This window comes from Polypterus senegalus, chromosome 11 (assembly GCF_016835505.1).
Source record: "Polypterus senegalus isolate Bchr_013 chromosome 11, ASM1683550v1, whole genome shotgun sequence".
Taxonomy (NCBI): domain Eukaryota; kingdom Metazoa; phylum Chordata; class Cladistia; order Polypteriformes; family Polypteridae; genus Polypterus; species Polypterus senegalus.
Window position 1 is genome coordinate 46,878,056 of NC_053164.1, and position 24,707 is coordinate 46,902,762.

Below are 24,707 nucleotides of genomic sequence, written 5' to 3' on the forward strand. Positions count from 1 at the left end.
AAGAAAGTCGTAGTTTTTAATATCAAGAAAGTCTGGGTTTTTATTTTTGATCGAGTAAACTCTCTTTCACAGGAACAAACTATTAAAAAAAATGATCTATTCATAACACCAATGTTTGTAATTAGGTGATTTAGTTAGCTGAAGGTTGAGTTACGATGACCCATTGCATACCACTTTAGTTTTCATGTGATTTTTCCTGTTATTTGAATGAGTCCTTTTTTTAAAAAAAGTTTTTTTATCTATAAGAATGTCAGTTAAAATAAATGGATCGCCCTTTTCAGTCTCTTATAAATACTCATCGAGCATAGTGGACCTCAGTTTAACAGGAATAATCCGATCGGTAAGTGAGTAAATATTTTATTCTCAGTTCATGATTTTTAAATAATCTTTTACATATTTATAGAAGGGTGGCACGGTGGCACAGTGGTAGCGCTGCTGCCTTGCAGTAAGGGGCCTGGGTTTGCCCTGTTCTCCCCGTGTCTGCGTGGGTTTCCTCCCACAGTCCAAAGAAACTCAGGTTAGGTGCATTGGCGATCCGAAATTGTCCTTGGTTTGTGTGTGTGTGTGTGTGTGCCCTGCGGTGTGCTGGCACCCTGCCCGAGGTTTGTTCCTGTGCTGGCTGGGATTGACTCCAGCAGACCCCTGTGACCCTGTGTTAGGAAAATGACTGACTGATATTTATAGAATTTTGTGATTTTGACTCCAATAAATAATAATTTTTCTTTTGTACATTTACAGATTTAATAATATTTTGGCCGCAACTGGGGGTTGCGTGCCACAGGTGCCAGGGGGAGTTGGGCAATGAAGGTGCCAGGGGGGCTTGCTCCCCTAGTATAATATAACCAAGAGATGAATGAGCTGAAAAGGAGCATTTAAAAGAAAGGTGGAATGAACGAGCCTCAGCCTGAGGCAAACGTTGGAGAGCAAAACTACCCATCACTGAACATCCTTGCCCTAAGTATGCTAAAATATTTCATTTCTTTGTGAAAAGTGTTTAGTTATCTAAAAGCCTAGTGGCAGAACAGTAAGTGACACCATCTTAAATACTATTGGCATGCAGAAGTCACATGCAACAGGGTGTCATGTCAAGTGGCAAAAGTGGCAAGGCCATGACCATAGCATAGTGGGAAAACGATAAATAATAATAATTAATGTTGCTGACAAAATACCAAACTAATAACATCATTGCCATAAATAAGTAATAAAAAATGTCAGTCAGCGGAAGTATCAATTTTTACTGTCACTAGTAACTCAGCAGTCTGCATCTCTTTAACAGGCCACCATGGCCACTCCACCTGCCCGTTATTATGACTCCTTTGAATGCGACTTTTAGGAAAGACACTTCCTTAAGGGGTTCACGGAAGAAGCTTCTGGAGTCAAGTCATAATCAGCTGTTGTTCTCTCAATATTTAATGGTGCTTATGAGGGATTTCACACTGAACAATGTTTTAAATGTTTTAAATCCACAAGATTAGCTACAGATTCATCGGCATGTCTTTTGCTATTTAAATTTAAATGTGAAATCCAATCAGGATGTGACACTCAGTAAATATAAATATCAGCTTTGCAAATTTCACACGAGATTTCATTCAGTTTTTATCAGCAATTCGAGTGTGACAAATAATTGGCCACAAAGGTCAAAAACCATAATGTCTGAGCCATGTTAAGCCACCTCTAAAATAAATATAGGTGGAGGAATCCGAGTGTGAGGTTTTCATCGTGGCTTATCAAGGTCACAGAATGGGATAAATGAGGCCAAAAAGCAAAGCTGGCCAATCTTCAAGTTTGCACATCGTGGAGAGAGTCATCTGAGTGAGAAGAATGAAGATGGCGCAGTGCAGCCCTGGGTCACCTAGGTACAGGGTCCACATTTTCATCAAGTTCAGGGCTTTTTTTATGGAGCTGCTCATGTTTATCTGGTGCATGACTTTAAGGATACACTGTGGCTCAAAATTCATAGCACTGATGGTCCCATGGGGTGGTTCTTGTCCTCTTTGCCAGGCTCTTGCTCCCCTAAAATTGAAAAACAAGTTTCGCAGTTTTGAATGGTGAATAGATAAAGTCACAGCAAACTCTCAAAAGCAGCTCTGTTCAAAGTTTAAAAAAACACTAAAAATATGTCCTACTCTAACCAACAATTATGTTGACAGCATAATAAAAAAAGTCATAAAACTGCAGAGGGGGCGAGGAAGGTTGTGTGTGGCAGAGCTCTGTTTTTGCGTCAATTATGGAGGCTGAAAAAGTGCATGTAAACCCTAAACAGCAGTAAGACCTCTCCAGTTTAAAACCAAAGTGAACCTCTCCCAGGAATCAAAACCCAGCAAATGTCACCTCCACATCTGACAGTAGAGCTACGTCCACAGCGTCACCAGTAGTGCTTTGCCACCATTACTACTGAGCAGGGTGAAATATTGGGCTGGCTGCTTTTTAAAAGCCAAAAGAGTAGAAAACAAACCGCTTCAAATAATGGAACAGTAAGGAGGTGCAAACAGGAGGAGGAGTATAGGAACCTAATCAAGGACTTGTTAAACGGTGCGACTCAAACCACTTACACCTGAACACCAGCAAGACCAAGGAGCTGGTGGTGGATTTTAGGAGACCCAGGCCCCTCATGGACCCTGTGATCATCAGAGGTGACTGTGTGCAGAGGGTGCAGACCTATAAATACCTGGGAGTGCAGCTGGATGATAAATTGGACTGGACTGCCAATACTGATGCTCTGTGTAAGAAAGGACAGAGACGACTATACTTCCTTAGAAGGTTGGCGTCCTTCAACATCTGCAATAAGATGCTACAGATGTTCTATCAGACGGTTGTGGCGAGTGCCCTCTTCTACACGGTGGTGTGCTAGGGAGGCAGCATAAAGAAGAAGGACACCTCACGTTTGGACAAACTGGTGAGGAAGGCAGACTCTATTGTAGGCACGGAGCTGGACAGTTTGACATCTGTGGCAGTGCGACGGGCGCTGAGCAGGCTCCTGTCAATCATGGAGAATCCACTGCATCCACTGAACAGGATCATCTCCAGACAGAGGAGCAGCTTCATTGACAGACTGCTGTCACCGTCCTGCTCCACTGACAGACTGAGGAGATCGCTCCTCCCCCACACTATGCGACTCTTCAATTCCACCGAGGGGGTAAACGTTAACATTATACAAAGTTATTGATTGTCTGTTATACCTTCATTGTTATCACTCTTTAATTGAATATTGTTCTTTATCAGTATGCTGCTGCTGGAGTAAGTGAATTTCCCCTTGGGATTAATAAAGTATCTGTCTATTTATCTATCTAACTTTTGAAGGACGTTTTCTGCTGTTAGTTGCCATCTGTCATCAAAGCTCTCCAAATCTCTTTCTCCTATCTATTGCTCCAACCCTCCATGTAGGCCCTCCAATCTGCAGGGAAAAACCTGGGGGTTGGTGGCAGAATTGGCACTCCAGCCACCATAAAAAACCTCACACTGTTCCATTCCATCTGAACTTGTGTGGTGCTGAGATGTCATCCGTTTCATGGCTGCACTCGGGTCCTAATTTGGATCCTGAGTTGGTTTGTCATGTGGTGGGTGCGGGAATGTGCTGTATCAGCGCGTGCTCCTAACCTCTCTCTCTCTCTCTCTCTCTAGAAAACACATAAACCCACCAAACCAGGTAAAACAAATATTCACATTGGTCAACAAACTTTAACTTTGGTCAATCAGTCAAACACAAAATAAGAGACCACATAGCAGTACAGCTGCTTATTGAATGTCAAGGAGGTTGTGTGAATTACTTGTCTTCATAAGGAACTGAGAAATGTTTAATCCAAAGTTTAAAACATTCAGCGGGGCCAAAGTAAAGGCGGCCTGCTCCTTGAACAGATAGACACAACTACAACATGAATAGCAGACATTTTAGAAAATACTCAACTCTCTGTATAGGAGGCTCAAGCAAAGAGAGCCTCATGCAGTCTTTCATGGGCTAACCCGCATGTTTTTATAATCCTGTAGTTCTACAGGCCAAGCACAGCCTGCTTTTTTTGATCTTCACGGAATGGCCATCTTTTAAGATTAAATGAAAACCAAATAAAAATGAATTAAGGTAAGTCACCAAAAATAAAAACTAAAATATAAATGGCCAATATTGTATAAATCTGTAAATGAAATGACAGGTGAAAATAGAATAATTAATTTAAAAAGGTAACCTCTTCATCCTCCAGATGGGCAAAGCTGTCATTCTGTAGTGAACGGGAGTGCAGAAAAACAAATGTGCCACCAGAGGGAGTTCCAGCCTTGTGTTCCTAAACCAGTGTTGGTCTTCCCTGTCCCCAGCAGGCCAGCTGCTTATAAAATCTGAAGTCGAAAGGAGAACTGGGAGTCCAGATCCACCATGCACCAGGGTGAGAGGGAAAGAGAGAGGAGCTGAGACGGGAACCGGTTCTTGTGGTGGGCCCATGGATGAGCTGCACAACCTGATTTACAGAATGCAACAGCTATTCTGGCAGATTCAGAGTGATTATTTGTACTTTGAGATTGTGTTGGTTTGTACATGTGCAGAGGAGAGATGCTGGGAGAATTGGGAGAAGGATGTTAAGGATAGAGCTGCCAGGTAAGAGAAAAAGAGGAAGGCCTAAGAGAAGGTTTATGGATGTGGTGAGAGAGGACATGCAGGTGATGGGTGTGATAGAGCAAGATTACAAGGACAGAAAGATATGGAAAACGATGATCTTCTGTGGCAACCATTAACGGGAGCAGCCGAAAAAGAAGAAGAAGCTCTCCACATGGTTGTCCCACCCTCTAGTTTTTCTGTATTATTGAAGGTGCCATTTGTGTGTACCCTACACATTTTCCTGCTGCGTGAGTCCTCTCCTTATATATAAAAGGCCACTCACAAGTGAATGTAAATGAATTTGGAACAATTTGCTAAACTGAAACTCATTGATTTGAGCCGTTCTGCCACTAAAGCCCACCTTATGACTTTACTGGAAACTGATAGCTTTGGCTCTTTCACATGCCAGTAGCTTTGCCACCTCACAGCTGTGACGTGCCGCACTGACTCATCCTGGGTGTCCTCAAGGTGAAGTTTCTCTGTTATCCCAATGTTCCAATGGGTCTGCTCATACAATATAAAGATACAGATGAGCAACTCTAAAGCACACACACTGAGAACGTGTGGATGGACTGGCTTTTCATTCAGGGCTGATTCTTATCTTAGATTCTGAGGTAGTCCAAAAATACCTGGCATGGCACTGGAAAGTGCAATTCTGCAAATCAGATGGATGATGTTGCAGGCTAAGGTCAGCTGCATACACTATTTAGCCACCATAGTCGAAATACAGCTTTCATCAGCTAGGTTCTGTGGTATTCGGAACAATGTGATTTAGGGTTAATGTGTTTATTTTGCGGGGACTAAGCAATCAAGGAGGACATCTTGATTATCCTAAAATGCAGAAAATATACAAGTGGCAATTCCCAAAATTCCCATAGTACATGAATGCAGAGTTAAGTACCAATTACTATTCAAAGTACACACCACAGCAGGAGAGCTGCACCCTTCTTGCTGTTTACAGCACCATCCACACATTCTATGGACCTGGATGACAATCTATGGACAGAACAGTCATCTCTAACATGTATCTTGAAGTCGTTTAGCAAAAATAAAGTGTTCATCAAAGATGACGCAATTTAAAGAAATAGATAGATAGATAGATAGATAGATAGATAGATAGATAGATAGATAGATAGATAGATAGATAGATAGATAGATAGATAGATAGATAGATAGATAGATACTTTACAGCACCAGATTTAGTATGTTGCCATGGTAACAATTCCTATCCTCCCAATTGACAAGTCAGGATGCACTGCTACACATATAAACTCACAAAAAAAAGAAAAAACAAAAAAAGGCTGACAAATAAACAATGAACAACATTTAACATCTATGACTGGAAGACTTTTCAATAAATAGTGAACCGTTAATAAGATTTAGGCCATCAAAGCTGTCCAGATAAACCCTGTATTTTTAAAGTTGCCTTTTTAATTGTGATTATCATACATTATTCTAACTAGCATAGTATCTGTTGGAACATCTGAATTTTATATTACACTGAAAGTCCATCCATCTTCTGAATCTACTTTACATAAAACCTGGTGGTGGCAACCCTAATAGCTGTGAACACAAGGTAATATGAACTTCAGATCTATCAGTCCATAACAGGGTAAGTTCCAGCAAGATCATAAACTGCTGCCAGTCTGGAGATATCAAAATGCCCAGCAAGTACTAATTTGGAAGGTGGCGGAAAGCTGAAGCATACAGTGAATACACACACGGAGAACAGTACAAACTTCACAAAGGCAGTGACATGGGGTCTCATTTAGAAAGCTTGAGAGCACACAAAAAGAGACTCAAAATGTGCGCACGCAACTTCCCACGCAAACATTGCCGTGAAAGCTTGCTTATATTTATGGCAAGTACGACAACGTGTACACAACATTTAGGAGAAACTGGGAAATGACACCATTGTTCAAGTAGAAGAACACCATCAAACCAGCTAAATGACAACTCACATGGACAATAAACTCATCCACCTTCGTCAACTCTACTCCCTGCATCCTCACCATTCCACTGACCTCCCTCTCATTTACACACATGTATTCTGTCTTGTTCCTACTGACCTTCATTCCTCTCCTCTCTAGAGCATATCTCCATCTCTCCAGGGTCTCCTCAACCTGCTCCCTACTCTCACTACAGATCACCATGTCATCAGCGAACATCATAGTCCACAGGGACTCCTGTCTAATCTCATCTGTCAACCTGTCCATCGCCATTGCAAATAAGAAAGGGCTCAGAGCCGATCCCTGATGTAATCCCACTTCCACCTTGGATGCATCCGTCACTCCTACCATAGACCTCACCACTGTCACACTTCCCTCGTACATATCTTGTATTTATCAATAGCATCTGACGACCCCGACACTCTTGATTCACTGACACAATGTCTTACTTGTGCTTCTGAATGGATGAGTAGTAATTTTCTCAAACTAAATAAGGAGAAATCGGGAGTCTTGGTTGGATGTAATGAGGGTATTAGAAATACACTTAATCCATTAGGCTTGAAAGTGAAGACAGAGGTAAAGAATTTAGGGGTAATTATTGACTCTGACCTAAATTTTAAATTGCATGCTAATCAGATTACCAGGATAGCATTTTTTCACTTAAGAAATATAGCGAAAGTTAGACCTCTTATAACATTGCAAGATGCTGAAAAATCAGTTGTTTTTAAGTCAACTAGATTACTGCAATGCACTCCTCTCAGAACTACCCAAAAAAGACATCAGTAGATTGAAACTAGTGCAGAATGCAGCTGCCACAATCTTAACTAGGAAAAGAAAATCCAAGCACACCTCTCCAGTTTTGATGTCGCTACATTGGTTACCCATGTCTTTTAGAATTGACTTTAAAATACTGCTGATGGTTTACAAAGCCTTAAATAATCTCGCTCCATCTTATATCTCGGAATCCCTCTCACCTTCCACTCCAAATTCTAACCTTAGATCTTCAAATGAGTGTCTGCTTGTAATTTCAAGAACTAAGCTTAAAAGAAGTGGTGAGGCAGAGTTCTGTTGTTATGCACCTAAAATCTGGAATAGTTTACCGATAGAAATTCACCAGGCTAATACAGAGGAGCATTTTAAAAAAACTGCTAAAAACCCTTTACTTTAACATGGCTTTCTCATAGCTTCATTTTAGTGTAACTGATCTTCTGTATATGCATTTAATTATCGTAATCATTCATGGTGGCTCCTTAATCCGTACTAACCCCTACTTTCTCTGCTGTTGTCTTTCTGGTTTTCTGTGCTGGCGATCTGCGCCACCACCACCTGATCAAAGCACCGTGCAGTCCCTACATTGATGGATTGAAGGCCAGAGGTCCAAATGACAGTCATTGTTTAGTTCTTCCATGTGAATCCTGAATACCATGAGGACTGATTGAGGTCATTTCTTTTAGGTAGAATGCCTAGAGAAGGCTGGGTGGTCTTGTGACCTCAGAACCCCTGCAAATGTTTTTTTTTTCCTCCGGCCCTCTGGAGTTTTTTTTATGTCCTCCCTGGCCAGCGAACCTTACTTTATCCTTTGTTAATTAGTATTGCCTAATTTTTGCATTTTTTCTTTATTTGTTCATCTTGTAAACCACTTTGAGCTACTCATTTGTATGAAAATGTGCCATAGAAATAAAGTTGCTGTTGTTGTTCCTGATGTAATCCTGCCCATTTATCTGGGCTTGGGACCGTGTGAGGAAACACCTCGCAATGTAGTAATTGAAAAGTACTTTGCTCCGTTTTTGTTTGCATGCAAAATCTTTATAATAAAAGAAAAAAAAAAAAAACAAACTTTGTAACTTACCAGTTTGTTCCTCAGGTGCACAAGAGGTATTTTCTGTTTTGCTATATGGTTGTGACACATGAACGCTATCCAGTGACCTGAGATGAAGACTGGACTCTCAGTACCGTGTCCCTTCAGTGATTCCTTGACTACCGCTGGTTTAACTGTGTTGAATGGACGGTTGCTTACAGAGTCCCAAATGAAGCACATTACCTGCATTGTGAGGGAGAACCAGTTACGGCACTTTGGTGTTACGACCTACTTTAGACTTTTGCTTTTATATTCTAACTAGCAAAATACTCGCGCTTCGCAGCGGAGAGGTAGTGTGTTAAAGAAGCAATGAAAAAGAAAAGGAAACATTTTGAAAATAACGTAACATGATTGTCAATGTAATTGTTTTGTCACTGTTGTGAGTGATGAGTGTTGTTGTCATATATATATATATATATATATATATATAAATAAATATATATATATATATTTACACACACACACAAACATATATATATACATATCTATACATATACACATACATATACATACACACACACATATATACACACAAATACATATATATATATATACATACACACATACATACATACACACACATATATACACACAAATACATATATATATATATACATACACACACACATATATAAACATATATATACATATACATACATATCTACATATATACACACATAGCTATTTCGTATCAGTGCAATACGCTGTTTGTTAAAATGGATGACACCCGTTCTTACGTGCAAGTCTGCGTGGATATTATGAACTATCATATTTGTTCAAGTTCTATTTAAATTTTAAATAGAAGGAATTTTTATTTAGTCGACAGAAATATCTTTGGTAGGAATGGTAAAACAGACAGGAATATTATTCCTGAATAAATCAACTCAAACCTTAAACAACTTATAATATTTTGCTCTCCATAAAAATATATCCTGTCTAAATTATACAAGTTAGAAATAAAGTAAACATTAAAAGAACAAACATTCAAATTTCTTTACTCTTATGTAATTTTATATTTTATAAAAATAAACTTAGATTTTAAATATCCCAAAAGATTTTGCTCTCCATAAAAATATATCCTGTCAAAATTATACAAATTCAAATATGAACATGCTGCATAACAAAACCTAGAAATATAAATAAAATGTGTTCCTTTCAGCAATAACAAATCAAATCATTCAGTTGTCTTTGCTCATATGTCATTTTAGAGCTGGACGCCTGGCATCTTTTTTTGGCCACAAGTTCGTTTCTGTTTGGTGTGAGGTTCTGTGTTGTGGAGATTCTCAGGATGGATTGCAGGTGCTCATCAGTGAGGCGACTCCTGTGTGCTGTTTTGTTAGTCTTTATCACTGAGAAGAGCTTCTCACACAGATATGTGCTACCAAACATGCACAAGGTGTGAGCCGCATGTAGACGGACTTTTTTTGTTCTTCAAAGTCACCAAAGCGCCGTGCAAACTCAGTAAGCTCAGTTTATCAGCAAAGTGCGTATTTGGGAACACCGTAGTGACGACTTGGTTTAACATTACTTGGCAACAGGGAAAGTGGGGCAAGTGGTTGTGTCTCCCATAAAAGCAGCTCAATTGAAATCACTTTGTGATTGTGCACGGTAAAACGTCCGCTGAAGTGTCAGATTCTTATTTAATTCTTCTGCTTTCTGTATCTTCTGCATTGCATTCAGGTCTTTCAGGTTACCCTGATGTTTTGTTTTATAGTGCCGTCTTAGATTAAATTCTGTAATTACAGCCACATTAGCTCCACAAATGAGACACACGGGTTCAGTAAACATATACTCAGCCTCCCATCGTTTTTAAAGGCTCTATTTTCAGAATCAACTTTTCTCTTCAGCATCGTGTGAGCTAGCTTCGCAATAACTTGCAGCATCTTAAGGTAGACTTGATTAACGCGGTAACTGTTCGGCAAGGCAGCTGAAGCGCTGCATTATGGGATCTGTAGTTTATTGTGTTACCAGCGCTTCATATACCCGGCTTTAATAACAATAATACAGTATATAAAATGATCTCGCGGGCCGGATATAATTACACGCCGGGCGGATGTGGCCCGGGGCCCTTGAGTTTGACACATATGGACTAAATAGAACTTGAAAAGATATATTTTTCAAATGTGATCGCGCAATTCAGATAGAGTTGACGCGCACTACAGCCTGCATGCCTCAATAAGTCATCCTCCCCTCGCTCTTACTTTTTTACCGTTCATCTAATGAATACACTGAGTATGGCTTTACCAAAACAATCACTGATGGCGAATAAAGTATCCATTATTCGAGTATGTAGATCGGGTTATATATATATATACATATATATATATATATACCCGCGTATCGCAGCGGAGAAGTAGTGTGTTAAAAAAGCTAGAAAAAGAAAAGGGAACATTTTAAAAATAACGTAACATGACTGTCAATATACAGTATTTGTTTTGTGAGTGTTACTGAGTGTTGCTGTCATCAAGGATTTGATTATCATTATTTCTTTCAATCAGGTTCGTATTTGTAGGATGTGTTGTGTTCAAGTTACATTCCGTGTTTGTCAATCGTTGTAAAGATGACAGGTTTCATTCATCGATTCGTTTCTTACTGCATCAATAAACAGCTCGTCTTCTTCTTTATCTGAGACCTGACACACTGCATGCACGGGTTTTTTTTACACTGTCTTCCTTTAGCGGGACATTGACTTTTTCCAACGTGTGAGTGGAGTCTGTGAAGGACCAGTCCAGGCTGGTCTGTGCCTTGCACCCAGTGCTGCTAGGGACAGTCTTTGGTCCCATGTGTCCCTAGATTAAAATAAATACATGCCTGAATATACTGTTCCTCACAAGTGGCACTTTTTTCATGGTTTCAAAGATATCTCTTTCACATGTGTGATATTAAATTGCAAAGACAATCCTAATTTTTTCCAAAAGATAAAAAAGGAAAAACATTTTATTACAGTGAACACATATTCATTGGCAGAAAACCAGCTTGATGACATCTCTTTGTACAAAATACTACATTTTGTGGTTTTAAATATGGAAATATGTACTCCATTTAATTAAATAACAATAGCTACATAATGTGCATCAAAACAACAGTGCTTCAGAAAATGAAGCCAATAAACAAGAAGAAACTGTGGACAATTCTTTATATATACTGTATATATATATATATATATTTATAGAAAATAACAACTGCCTTTTTCAAAGCCAATTTGAATTTTATGACTTTGCACTGGCTGGGGAAATAAGAAATAAGGTTGCAAGACTGGAAAAAAAACTGCTTGTGTTGAGTAACTGATTTTTAGGCAGAATGAAGCACTGAGAAAACATGACAAATATTGAAATGTATAAAGTCCATCTGCTCAACCTTACATTCACAGCAGTAAAGGACGAATATGTCTTGGGGTGATTCCCCAGGAAAGCCTTGACTTCCCAAAACCCAAAAGATACCTAAATTACAATAACCGAGGGAGAAGAAGACACTTACTTACATAATGCAATGCTAATCTGAAACATTACACTTAAACAGATAAAAAAGCTACTATCTCAATCATTTGTGTTTGATAAACAGTAGTGTTTGCTTCATTATACAGTAAAAACCTTAGGCACTCAAAGAGAATTCAAGGTTTATAATAAACATAAACTATTACAAACATTGCATCCAAATTGCCTGAAAGAAAATTAGATATGCATGATATTCTAAATTTTCCTTTAAACTGGCTATTCTGATCTGAGCAGTTTCATTTTGCATAAAAACTAGAATAAGGCAAGCCACCAACATAGTTGGCTTTTATCTTTCAATAATTATAATACATGATCAACTAATAATTACCAACAGGTTTTACTATTTAAAATTTTATCTAACAAAAATGTCTTATCTTGACTTGAAAAACAAAATTATTCTCTTATAACACCATAAAGTGGTCAAATCTAACGATGTATACAGCAGTTTACAAACTATACATACACCAGCTCTCTGCTACAAACAATGCTGAAATGTGTAAAATAACAGAAAAAAACACACTGACAAAAAACTTAACCATTTTCAGTAAGAAAGATCACAGAAATGAGGGGATGTACTCACAAAGGGAAACATATACCATCAAAATTTAAGAAAGCATGTCCCATAATGACAGAAATGAGCTATTTCAAATATGTGGAATGAAAATTCTAAAACTGTGGAATAAAAGACAAAAATTTAAAAAGGAATGGGTAACAAAAAGAATTAAGAGTGATGACTTGCTTTAAAAATATTAAATATAGACAAGACCTGCTCACTAACTGCTGTTTGACTCAAGTAGCAAAAAAAAGAAAGAAAAAAGAAAGAAAGTGTATGACAATTTTTATATTAACAGTTTGCAATTAATGAAATGTAGAAATTGAATAAGGTTATGATATTGAACGTGTATTGCTTCATTTGGAAGTTAGGACAGCAAGTCAAATTTTCGATGCATGACTGCTGGTCATTAATGGTGTGCAAAAACTTCTAACAGTTGAAGACAAACAATACTTAAGATTTACACAGTGGAAGATCCTCCAAAATTCACAATAAAGATGCATATACTTCATGAATTTGATTATGAAATATTGTTTTCCCCTCAAACACTGTAGGACTAAAAATAAGTTATTCCACATGAGTTTTAAAAAAAGCTAAACATTTCCAGGCAGAAATAAAAAAAAAACCTGCCATACAGTACTGAGACCATTCCAGTTCAGACATTTAAAGATTACAACTGTGGTGCAAATTCACACAAATACAGCAAAGTATGTCTGCTAAAGATTGTACAAAGCTTTTAAAAGCTATAGAATATTCACAGAGACTACAAACATTTGGAGCAGATAATTATTTACTGTCTCATTTGCCTTAGCTCCTCCTTCAATTCTGTGAATAAAAGTTCATCAACATGGCTCTTCTTCCATGGGTTTATTGGCTAGAAGATTATTATTTTTGTTTTTAAATATACAGTCCATGAATGTTGCCCATCCACTGGTAATTATATGGTTCCAGTACCTATCCCAGTGGGTACTCCCTCCTCCATCCAGAGGGCAGAAGATGACAAGTTACGTTGCATTCTTCGATGGATACGACGTAAACGCAGCAGGTATAAAAGGATAGACAGCAAAACAACAAGGAAACACACTAGAAACAAATAGTGGTTGTAAACAAAAGAGAATCCTCTCCAGTGTGAATGAGATCCTTTGAAGTTCTCTTGTTGGATGTCCCTGAGAATAAACAAAATAAACTAGTAAACAAACATTTCTTACTCAGAAATGTTCTAAGAGATCTAACAGACTGGCATAAAGTCTATAATGGGACTCGACAGTATTTTGCATATATCAACCACATAAAAATCATAGCCCAAGTAAAACCTACAAATAATACTGCAAAGGGTACAGCGCATTGAGGAACTCTTTGTGAGACTGCTGCATTTCTGGACCTATTTGAAATATCAGTAGGACACAGAATTAGCAAACTGTGTGCTCAAGTGCTGCGGTTGGCTGACGCCCTGCCCGGGGTTTGGTTCCTGCCTTGCGCCCTGTGTTGGCTGGGACTGGCTCCAGCAGACCCCTGTTTACCTGTAGTTAGGATATAGCGGGTTGAACAATGGATGGATGGATGTGCTCAACTGTTGGGAACTTGGGAAAGGTGATTCAGAAAATCTGTTATTTGATTCAAAATAGACAAGCAACCATGTCTCGGTTTTACCAACATGCACATGATAAATTACTGTGTAAGATTTCCAGAATGCAAGATATTTTAAAGTTACCAATATCCAAATGTTCTATAAAATGATTGTTATGGAAGAAGGGAATAATATACATGGACCTCTTGCAACATAACAAAGTCCATTAGTGTAGCAGAGAACATGTGCTTCTTTTCTCTGAGAAATTAAATGACTCTCTCTCAGATCAAACAGCAAAATGTGTGGTTTTCTGAAAATTCTGAGATCCTGCATGGACTACATATGTCACCTTCCTAGCAATTCCTGCTTTCTGAATGAAATAAACCTGAACCTTCTTGTTGGTAGAGTTCACATTTGCCACCTTGTTGGAAATATCAATGTTTTTCAAATGAGTAAGCACTTCTTCAACCTGAGCGTAAAATTACAGAATAAAACTGACTATAGGCAGAGTTTGGAAAAAAATCAAAACCTGACCATCAGTTTCCCAATATTTGGTTAGTTACCTTAATGGCAGAAAACGTGTCCTGTACAGAATAGCACCAAGAGTCCATTGAACCTCTTTGTCATAAACCAGCTGGGCGGTTTTGAGACCTTTATAATTTTCTGGGAAGGAGAATCCCACATGAAAAACTTCATACATCCAAGCAGATTTAAAGCATTGGTACCTGAACAAACAGGGAGAGGAAATACATAAAATACTTGAAAGTTGTTTATTTTTGTCCATTAAGGGAAAGCATTAAGACTGCTTAATATTTCCTCATATTTCTGGTAAATTCTAAAGTTAATATAGCAAAAAATATGTCTGGTTTCTCTTCCTAAAGCTTTTTGTAAAATAGTTCATACAGATTGAGTATCTCTAATCCCAAATACCTCAGACCAGAAGAATTTGGGATATTTTTTAGTTTTGTCAACTTCCAATTTGAAGCAGTGTCTGGTTTTCCTAACATATTCTTAATGTATTGGGAGCAATTTACTTATATTACACTTAACGACACACTATCTAAAGATGGGAGTCCCAAAATCCCCACACATCATATTAAAACTGCTATGCAGCATCTATCTCTTGTCACAACGCTTCATGGGATGAACCTCGCTTGTTGATTGAGTGGTGGTGCTTGCTACTTCATGGGGAAGCCAAACCCCAGTTGTCGATCAAGCTTTGAGGTGCTTCACGGAGGACAACTTATCCCTCTCATATCAGAATAAATCTGTTTGCAATCTGCACATACTGTATGTTGTTTACAGGGAACATAGGTGTTGTCATTTTTGCACTCAAATATTTTTGGATTTTGTAATTTTAGATTAGGGGTACTCAACCTGTATTAATAATTAAGAAAACATTGCAACTGGCTGTTGTTAAATCATTCCCGTTGCCTTTATTAATTCACTCAATTTTAGAAGTTGGCAACATTTCTATCTTAGAACAAATGTGGCATTGCCATGGACTGACTCCGTGTCAGAACCTGACCTTACTCTTTTATTTAAAATCAATGACATTAGAATCAAACAGCTTATTACCCTTGGAATTTGGTAAGTGCTTTTCTGAAGACCACTGGCTCCAAGTATTTCTGTTTTCTGAATTCTGTTGTAGAATAAGTTGGTTGGTTTTACTTTACTCTTTTGAAGTTACCAAATTGTTAAATTGCTATTATTTATGCATTCAGATTCTAATTTAACAAGGATGTCTTTATTTGAATGTTTACACGGTAGATTCAGAAATTATTCTGACTTCTTCACTTTTTCACATTTTGCTATGTCACAGCTTTGTGTTAACATCATTTAAATGAATTATTCCCCCCACATAAAGTAACACGTAACACCCCAGAACAAGAAAGTGAAACAGAATGTATTAAAGCTTTTATTTAAAAACATTGTACTTACAATAATAATTGTATATTAGAATTTTTTGTAAAGACTTTTTCGCTAAAATTATATAAATAGCCATACCCCACTTCTATCTGTCACAGTAATTTATAATTCACTTCTAAATGAGCACTGTGAGTCAAAAACTCATCAAAAGACAAAAATCTCACGTGTGTCTGTTTTTACTATTGGATCACACATTGTTGATTTTTTGGAGTGCCTTAAATGTGGTGTGCTTGAAGAATTTAAATAAACAGTAACTATCAATTTAAACACTATATTTCTCTAATAATGAAGGTATTTTGTCCTTGTGGTGAAGTATGTTTGTTTGTTTCTGGAAGAACCAGATTGGTAGGTGTTTGGTACCAATAAAATAATGTAGGCAGCATGTTATGTATGCATAGCAAGCTAAAAACAAAACATAACTAGTATAGTAATAAACTATTTTGTTTGTCACTTATTAAAAATGTTAATTTGAGTTAATATATTTGGATGGAATGGTAACAAAGTGTTTACCAATGTATAAGTATTCTGCTAATGAAATGAATGTATACAACTTTGTTAGAAAAGTAAAGATATTGCTATAGCTGACCATTACTTACTTGAGCCTATGAAGGTCTGCATGAGATGCATAAAGTCCTCGATCAAATCGCTCTTTAAGTGTTGTCCACTTGGTGGCACAGTAGCTCTACAATGAAAAAAAAAAAAAAGTAATTGTATGTAAATACAATTAATCCGTTCCGGACCGTATGAACTGAATGTAAATATATATTTTTTTAAAGATTTTTAAGCACAAAAAGTGTTAATTATACCATAGAATGTACAGTGTAATAGTAAACTAAATGTAAAAACATTGAATAACACTGAGAAAACCTTGAACAGAGAAATCTAACATTGCAAGAGTTCACGCCTTACAAACCGCTGGCCGTAAACACTTTTTTTCCCCATGAGTTTTAAGCACAGGGAAAAAAATGAACATTTGAAAAATCTGTAAGGGGATGGTGCAAAAAGTACCAAGTGCTTTTATTAAAATCAACAAAACAACAATCAAAAACAAAGTCCAAATTAAAAAAGCGCAGTGCTTTCAGAATCCTTCAATAAATAAACAATCCCATAAAAACAGAAGTGAAGTGGAGGTTAAAATCCAATAGAAAGAAGTCTTCATTAAATAAACGAGGTTAAAACAATGCTGGAAGCAGTCTCTTTAAAAACAAGCCCGGTGCATTCTTTAACTGGTGACCCCCGCTGCCTCCTCAGCATTACGCCAGCCATCCTTCTTCTAGTCACACCAGCTCCTGGATTGCTCAGCTGGAGCGACAACTTCCTTCTACCCCACCGAGTGTCAGTCAAACACCCCTGCTTGGGCTCACTGTCCAGCTGCCTGCCTGCGAGCACGCTCGCTCGTACCGGTTCTTTCCACACTGCTTCCTGCTTACTTCCTCACTCCGCAACCTCGGTCTTTCTTTTCTTTTTCCTCCCTTTAGCCGCCTCACGCTTCTATTTATGAAGAGGATGTAGCAGCTGTAGCACGGTGATTATTTATTTAAAACTGGCCTCTTGACGTAAGCTGTGGACCCGCTATACCACAAAGTCCCTCTGCGCGATGCACGTCTGACTGAGAACAATGTACTGTACAGGGAGAGACTGAACATGTGTGTAAATCACCGGCGCATACAAACCAGAAGGGAAACGAAATAGAGCACAAAGAGTTCACAGCGAATGCACAGGGAAAAACTGAACACGTGCGGAAATCATCGGTGCTTACGAACCGGAAGGGAAACTGGCTTGTTCATCACCCAAGTGTGTGGTCGAGAACAGATGCAAAAGTTTGGTGAACTTTTTGGTCATAACCCGATTTGTAAGTGGTCTGAGACGTAACCCGAGGTTCCACTGTATATATATTTTACTAGGACTCTGTGAGCAGAAAAGTGAAAAGGAAGACCATGAAATATGAATATTGAGTTTTGTTCACGGTACACTGTGATCAAGGGAAATGCTAGGTAAATTCATTGTTAGATCATGGAAAACTAGACATACAGTACTGTAACATATAATGGTTAGCAAAAAAGTGATCTACATAAATGTAATCTGATAAGAATAGCTCAAAAGTACAGAAAAAACTTTCCAGTAGTTTTAATGAGGGGAGTAAAGCTTGATCAAAAAAAAAAAAAAACACATGATTAGTGGCATTAAAATCCTGGTGTACAAGACTGCTTAAGTGTAGTCTGCAATGAGCTGGGTTTCTATCTATGGTTCCCGATTTTCACTTGTTGCTGTATGCAAATTAACAGCTAAACATACGTCTTATAATTCCATATTAAAATCTACACAAAACTGGTATTGTCTTGACTTTCACATAAATAACTATTGCGACTCAGTGCAGACAAATTTTGCCTCATTTATGACACCACTGAGAACACCACAATGATAGTACTCAAGGAGAAATTAGAGTTTCATGACAACTTCCAGAGGAATATTTATTAAAACCTGGTGAATGGCTTTGTGGTTACCAAATTTCCATCCTCTACCCATGAAGCCATCAGTTCTTTTTTGTCAGTGCATACAGCAGTACAATCATAAGATGCTGCAGAAGGCTTTAATGACTTGTAATTTTCTGTGGCAGATCGTTATTCAAAGCTATTTTTGGTAAATTTCATTAATATGAAAAAAACATTATAGTATATTCATCATCCAGGGCAAGTATTCATACTGGCTCATACTAGCCCCTTTTAGACAGGGATGGTTATTTCATCTCTACTTTTTAGTCTTTCACTCAAGTCCACTCAGAATCCATCCAACTTTGGACAACTCCTCATACAGTGTGCTACATGGTCACTCTAACAATGCACCACTGTACAAGATAAAAGCAACTAATTACTCTAGTTATCTGTATTCTAGTATTCCACCTCCAATAAAATTAAGAATAAGCTATTCAAAACTACTGAGACTCCAAAAACCACCACCTGACAACATGAATAGAGAAAATAGGGGAGGGCAGTATCAGAAATATTACCAATTGTTAACAAAACAAATCATATTTAGAAATTGCCAGGTTTATCAACAATTCCAATGAGTATACTATACTGGATCTATAGTCTCAGAGAGCACACACATGCATACAAACACACACACACACAAAACAAAAAGAATGTGGTTTCACTGATACTGCAAAGTAGATCAATATGTAGTAGGATAATACTTATGCCAAATTCTGTTACTTGTATACTTATAATTTACACTGCCACTAATACATTCACTATGATAATGTGTGGCTAAATTATATAAAACTTTAAATTTCAAAATAAAGATTTTAAAAATATCACTAAACATAAATGTAAGTATAGGCAGTAGTTTGACGGGTATGGTCATAATTTATTGTAGTTTACATTTCTAGCTATGATGCTTGCTACCATTGTTTGAATTTAGTGTACAGCTTGGTCCTGAACATCTTTAAATAAAGGATTTGTTGGGGGCTTTGGAGGAAAGATACAAAAACAGTATGAAATGGAATTAAACAAATGTTTTGCCGGATGTCCTTGTATGGATGAAAAAGTGGAACAAATATGAATTCTCGCCGAGTGCTCACTTGTTGTTGCTCTCTGTTCTTGCTTTAATGAGAGAAGGACAAACCAGACATATTGCAGTTGCTTGCGCTTGCATTTCTGAGAATCACTGCAGTGCATTGTAAGTGGACTGCATGTCAGGTTAAAAAAAAACAAACAAAAAAACAACACACACACACACACATTAGCAGAACACTTCTTCCAGACTTCAACGGCATTTCCAATTGGTAGTGAAATTTGGCAGGTGGGTTCTGAGAACCAGGTTACATGTGACTCTGTGTCCTATTCCCAGACTTTGCCTGACAGTAACATAATCATAAAATGTATGTTATTCAACAGTCTTTGCTTACTCACCTTGGTATATATTAACTAAATCGAACTGTATGTTGCATTTCACTTACAGAATGCATACTGTGGAAGTTATTATATGATTGCTTGCAAGAACAAATAAGGATTCTGATGTATTTGTTACATAATGCAATAAAACAACTAAATATTAAATTAAGCAGTTTTCCTACTATGACTAAGCTAAAAGCATGACACATTTTTCATAAAAGTTGTGTTCAATAAAAGAAATTTGGGACAAGATTAGTTTCATCTAAACATTGATCTCAGTGAGACCTTATTTTCAACATGACTAAATTAGAGAACCACCTTGCACCAAAATTCATTGTTTCTTGCACTTAAGCCAGTTCCACACTAACCAGCAAACCTTGAATTTAATCTATGCCTCTTGTAGCTTGATCAACAGACAGTCATGAGGAATCATACCAACAGCTTTTTGAAAAATCAAAATCTATATTTTATGTGCCACTCTGACCAAATACAGTGGTGTGAAAAACTATTTGCCCCCTTCCTGATTTCTTTTGCATGTTTGTCACACAAAATGTTTCTGATCATCAAACACATTTAACCATTAGTCAAATATAACACAAGTAAACGCAAAATGCAGTTTTTAAATGATGGTTTTTATTATTTAGGGGGAAAAAATCCAAACCTACATGGCCCTGTGTGAAAAAGTAATTGTCCCCTTGTTAAAAAATAACCTAACTGTGGTGTATCACACCTGAGTTCAATTTCCGTAGCCACCCCAGGCCTGATTACTGCCACACCTGTTTCAATCAAGAAATCACTTAAATAGGAGCTGCCTGACACACAGAAGTAGACCAAAAGCACCTCAAAAGCTAGACATCATGCCAAGATCCAAAGAAATTCAGGAACAAATGAGAACAGAAGTAATTGAAATCTATCAGTCTGGTAAAGGTCATAAAGCCATTTCTAAAGCTTTGGGACTCCAGCAAACCACAGTGAGAGCCATTATCCACAAATGGCAAAAACATGGAACAGTGGTGAACCTTCCCAGGAGTGGCCGGCCGACCAAAATTACCCCAAGAGCGCAGAGACGACTCATCCGAGAGGTCACAAAAGACCCCAGGACAACGTCTAAAGAACTGCAGGCCTCACTTGCCTCAATTAAGGTCAGTGTTCACGAGTCCACCATAAGAAAGAGACTGGGCAAAAACGGCCTGCATGGCAGATTTCCAAGACGCAATCCACTGTTAAGCAAAAAGAACATTAGGGCTCGTCTCAATTTTGCTAAGAAACATCTCAATGATTGCCAAGACTTTTGGGAAAATACCTTGTGGACTGATGAGACAAAAGTTGAACTTTTTGGAAGGCAAATGTCCCGCTACATCTGGCGTAAAAGGAACACAGCATTTCAGAAAAAGAACATCATACCAACAGTAAAATATGGTGGTGGTAGTGTGATGGTCTGGGGTTGTTTTGCTGCTTCAGGACCTGGAAGGCTTGCTGTGATAGATGGAACCATGAATTCTACTGTCTACCAAAAAATCCTGAAGGAGAATGTCCGGCCATCTGTTCGTCAACTCAAGCTGAAGCGATCTTGGGTGCTGCAACAGGACAATGACCCAAAACACACCAGCAAATCCACCTCTGAATGGCTGAAGAAAAACAAAATGAAGACTTTGGAGTGGCCTAGTCAAAGTCCTGACCTGAATCCAATTGAGATGCTATGGCATGACCTTAAAAAGGCGGTTCATGCTAGAAAACCCTCAAATAAAGCTGAATTACAACAATTTTGCAAAGATGAGTGGGCCAAAATTCACCCAGAATGCTGTAAAAGACTCATTGCAAGTTATCGCAAACACTTGATTGCAGTTATTGCTGCTAAGGGTGGCCCAATCAGTTATTAGGTTCAGGGGGCAATTACTTTTTCACACAGGGCCATGTAGGTTTGGTTTTTTTTCTCCCTAAATAATAAAAACCATCATTTAAAAACTGCATTTTGTGTTTACTTGTGTTATATTTGACTAATGGTTAAATGTGTTTGATGGTCAGAAACATTTTGTGTAACAAACATGCAAAAGAATAAGAAATCAGGAAGGGGGCAAATAGTTTTTCACACCACTGTACATTTGTTGATTGCACTTAAACTTCTAGCCCATTAGTGCAACTTTGTCAGGGCCATTTTGAATGTTTAATATCCCTGTATGGTGTACAAGTTTCTTAAATAAATGCTTCTTTGACATAGCACACATGAAGTAAGGTATACCTGTAGAATTTAACCAACTTCCTGAAATGAAATTACTTCAGAAAAACATACATTAAAGGTTTACAGTTAAATGGAAAAGCATGGGTACCCTAGGTAATTTGCATTTTTCAATGAACCTTTAAAGAAAAAGAAGTTAGCAAACCTCTGCAGGGTATAAATTTCATCAGGACATAATTATACATATATTACTGCACAACTATTTATTTGCAAAATTTAAAGACTGAAAAACATAAAACATTCAATGTGCCAGGGACAAACCTCTAGGAACTGTGTCAGTCAGTATTTAGAAACACCTCCTAAGGCAGAATCACAGCCTGAAAATGCTGTTTTCAGCCACCCGTGATTTTTTCATTTCTTGCTGCAGAACTCTTCTAGCTTACAAATATTCTTACAGTCATGGCCGAAATTATCAGCAGCCCTTGAATTTTCCCAGAAAGTGCACCATTTCTCCCAGAAAATTGTTGCAATTACAAATGTTTTGGTATACACGTTTATTTCCTTTATGTGCATTGGAACAACACAAAAAAACAGAGAAAAAAAGCCAAATCTGACATGTCACATAGAACTCGAAAACCGGGCTGGACAAAATTATTGCCACCCTCAACTTAATATTTGGTTGCATGCCCTTTGGAAAAAATAACTGAAATCAAGCGCTTCCTATAACCATCAACAAGCTTGTTACACCTCTCAACTGGAATTTCCAACCACTGTTCTTTTGCAAACTGCTCAAGGTCTCTCAGATTTGAAGGGCACCTTCTCCCAACAGCAATTTTGAGATCTCTCCATAAGTGTTCAATCGGATTTAGATCCGGACTCATTGCTGGCCACTTCAGAACTCTCCAGCGCTTTGTCTTCAACCATTTCTGGGTGATTTTAGAGATATGTTTGGGGTCATTGTCCTGCTGGAACACCCATGACCTCTGAAGCAGACCCAGCTTTCTGACACTGGGCCCTACATTGCGCCCTAATATCTTTTGGTAGTCTTCAGATTTCATGATGCCTTGCACACAGTCAAGGCATCCAGGGCCAGAGGCAGCAAAACATCCCCAAAACATCTTAGAACCTCCACCATCTTTGACTGTAGGTACTGTTCTTTTCTTCGTAGGCCTCATTCCGTTTTCTGTAAACAGTAGAATGATGAGCTTTACCAAAAAGCTCTACCTTGGTCTCATCTGTCCACAAGATGTTCACCGAGAAGGATTTTGGCTTCCTCAAGTACATTTTGGCAAACCCCAGTCTGGCTTTTTTATGTTTCTGTGTCCTCCTGGCTCTCCTGCCATAGCGTTTTATTTCGTTCAGATGTCGACGGATTGTTCGAGCTGACACTGTTACACACTGAGTCAGCAGAACAGCTTGAATATGTTTTGAAGTTGATTGGGGCTGTTTATCCACCATTCAGACTATCCTTCGTTGCAGTCTTTTATCAATTATTCTCTTACATCCACGTCCAGGGAGATTAGCTACAGTGCCATGTGTTGTGAACTTCTTGATTATTTTGCGCACAGAAGACAGAGGAACATGAAGATCTCTGGAGATGGACTTGTAGCCTTGAGATTGTTGATATTTTTCCTCAAGTCTTCAAACAATTCTCTGTTCTTCTTTCTGTTGTCCATGCTTAGTGTGGCACACTCAGACACACAACAGAAAGGTTGAGTCAACTTTTCTCCATTTTAACTGGCTTCAGGTGTGATTGCTATATTACCAGTACCTGTTTCTTGCCACAGGTGAGTTATGAGCATCATATGCTTGTAATAAAACGATTTACCCACAATTTTGAAAAGGTGCCAATAATTTTGTCCGGCCTATTTTTGGAGTTCTGTGTGACATGATGTCAGATTTGGCTTTTTTCTGTTTTTTGGTGTTGTTCCAATGCACATAAAGGAATTAAACATGTGTATACCAAAAAATTTGTAACTGCAACAATTTTTGGGGAGAAATGGTGCATTTTCTGGGAAAATTCCAGGGGTGCTGATAATTTCGGCCATGACTGTAGGTCTTTGTGTCCTTCATGTGTGATGTTTCATATATGCAAGTACCAAATGGTTGATTTTGCAGCATATTTTTAGATCTTAACTCTTTTGAGCCCAGATTTATTTCATTTCCACAAAAAGTTTTTGAGAAATATGATTATTTTTTATTACTCAATCTGTACAAAACTAATAAATGTCTGAAAATGTATGAACACTCCATATATACTTTTTAAACTGCGTAATATCATCAAAAGCAGCCAAATAGATTCACCTAAAAACTACAAAATGTGTTGCATTGGTGTCACTGTTTTTTCCGCCAGTTGCTGCAAAGTACAAATATTGTTCAGTTAGCCGGCTTGGCAAGCTGTGGTGACAGTTAGTATCTGATGCCATGCTCTAAGAGGACCAGGTGCCTGAAGTATGCAAGCCTTGGTTTATTTCGCTGGCTTTGGTGCCATCTAGTAGCAAAATCAAACAACTCACTGTTGACAATTTTTATCAATGTTTACAAACACTTTTAGCCTTCAACCCCTTCTTGAAAGCGTTAATCATTCTGAAGTATCCAGCCTCTTGTTAGGCTAAAGTTCTTCTCTTACTATGGGACATAAGCTCTTAGGATTTTTGATATTTACTCAAGTATGTTCTTTCTTCTACTTACACAAACATTACATTC

The 24,707-nt window shown here is 38.0% G+C and overlaps 1 protein-coding gene across 2 annotated transcripts in view; it reads right to left on the reverse strand.

The window, feature by feature from the left end:
- Window positions 1-11,294: 11,294 nt before the first annotated feature.
- entpd4 (ectonucleoside triphosphate diphosphohydrolase 4) overlaps window positions 11,295-24,707 on the reverse strand; it is a 56,295-nt gene continuing 42,882 nt past the window's right edge. For both annotated transcript variants that reach the window (XM_039768530.1, XM_039768529.1), the window contains exons 11-13: window positions 16,529-16,614; window positions 14,567-14,728; window positions 11,295-13,602 (exon numbers count right to left, since the gene is read on the reverse strand). In XM_039768530.1, the coding sequence (XP_039624464.1) occupies window positions 13,374-13,602; window positions 14,567-14,728; window positions 16,529-16,614 (477 nt within the window). In that variant the 3' untranslated portion in view covers window positions 11,295-13,373. The remainder of the gene's footprint in view (window positions 13,603-14,566; window positions 14,729-16,528; window positions 16,615-24,707) is intronic.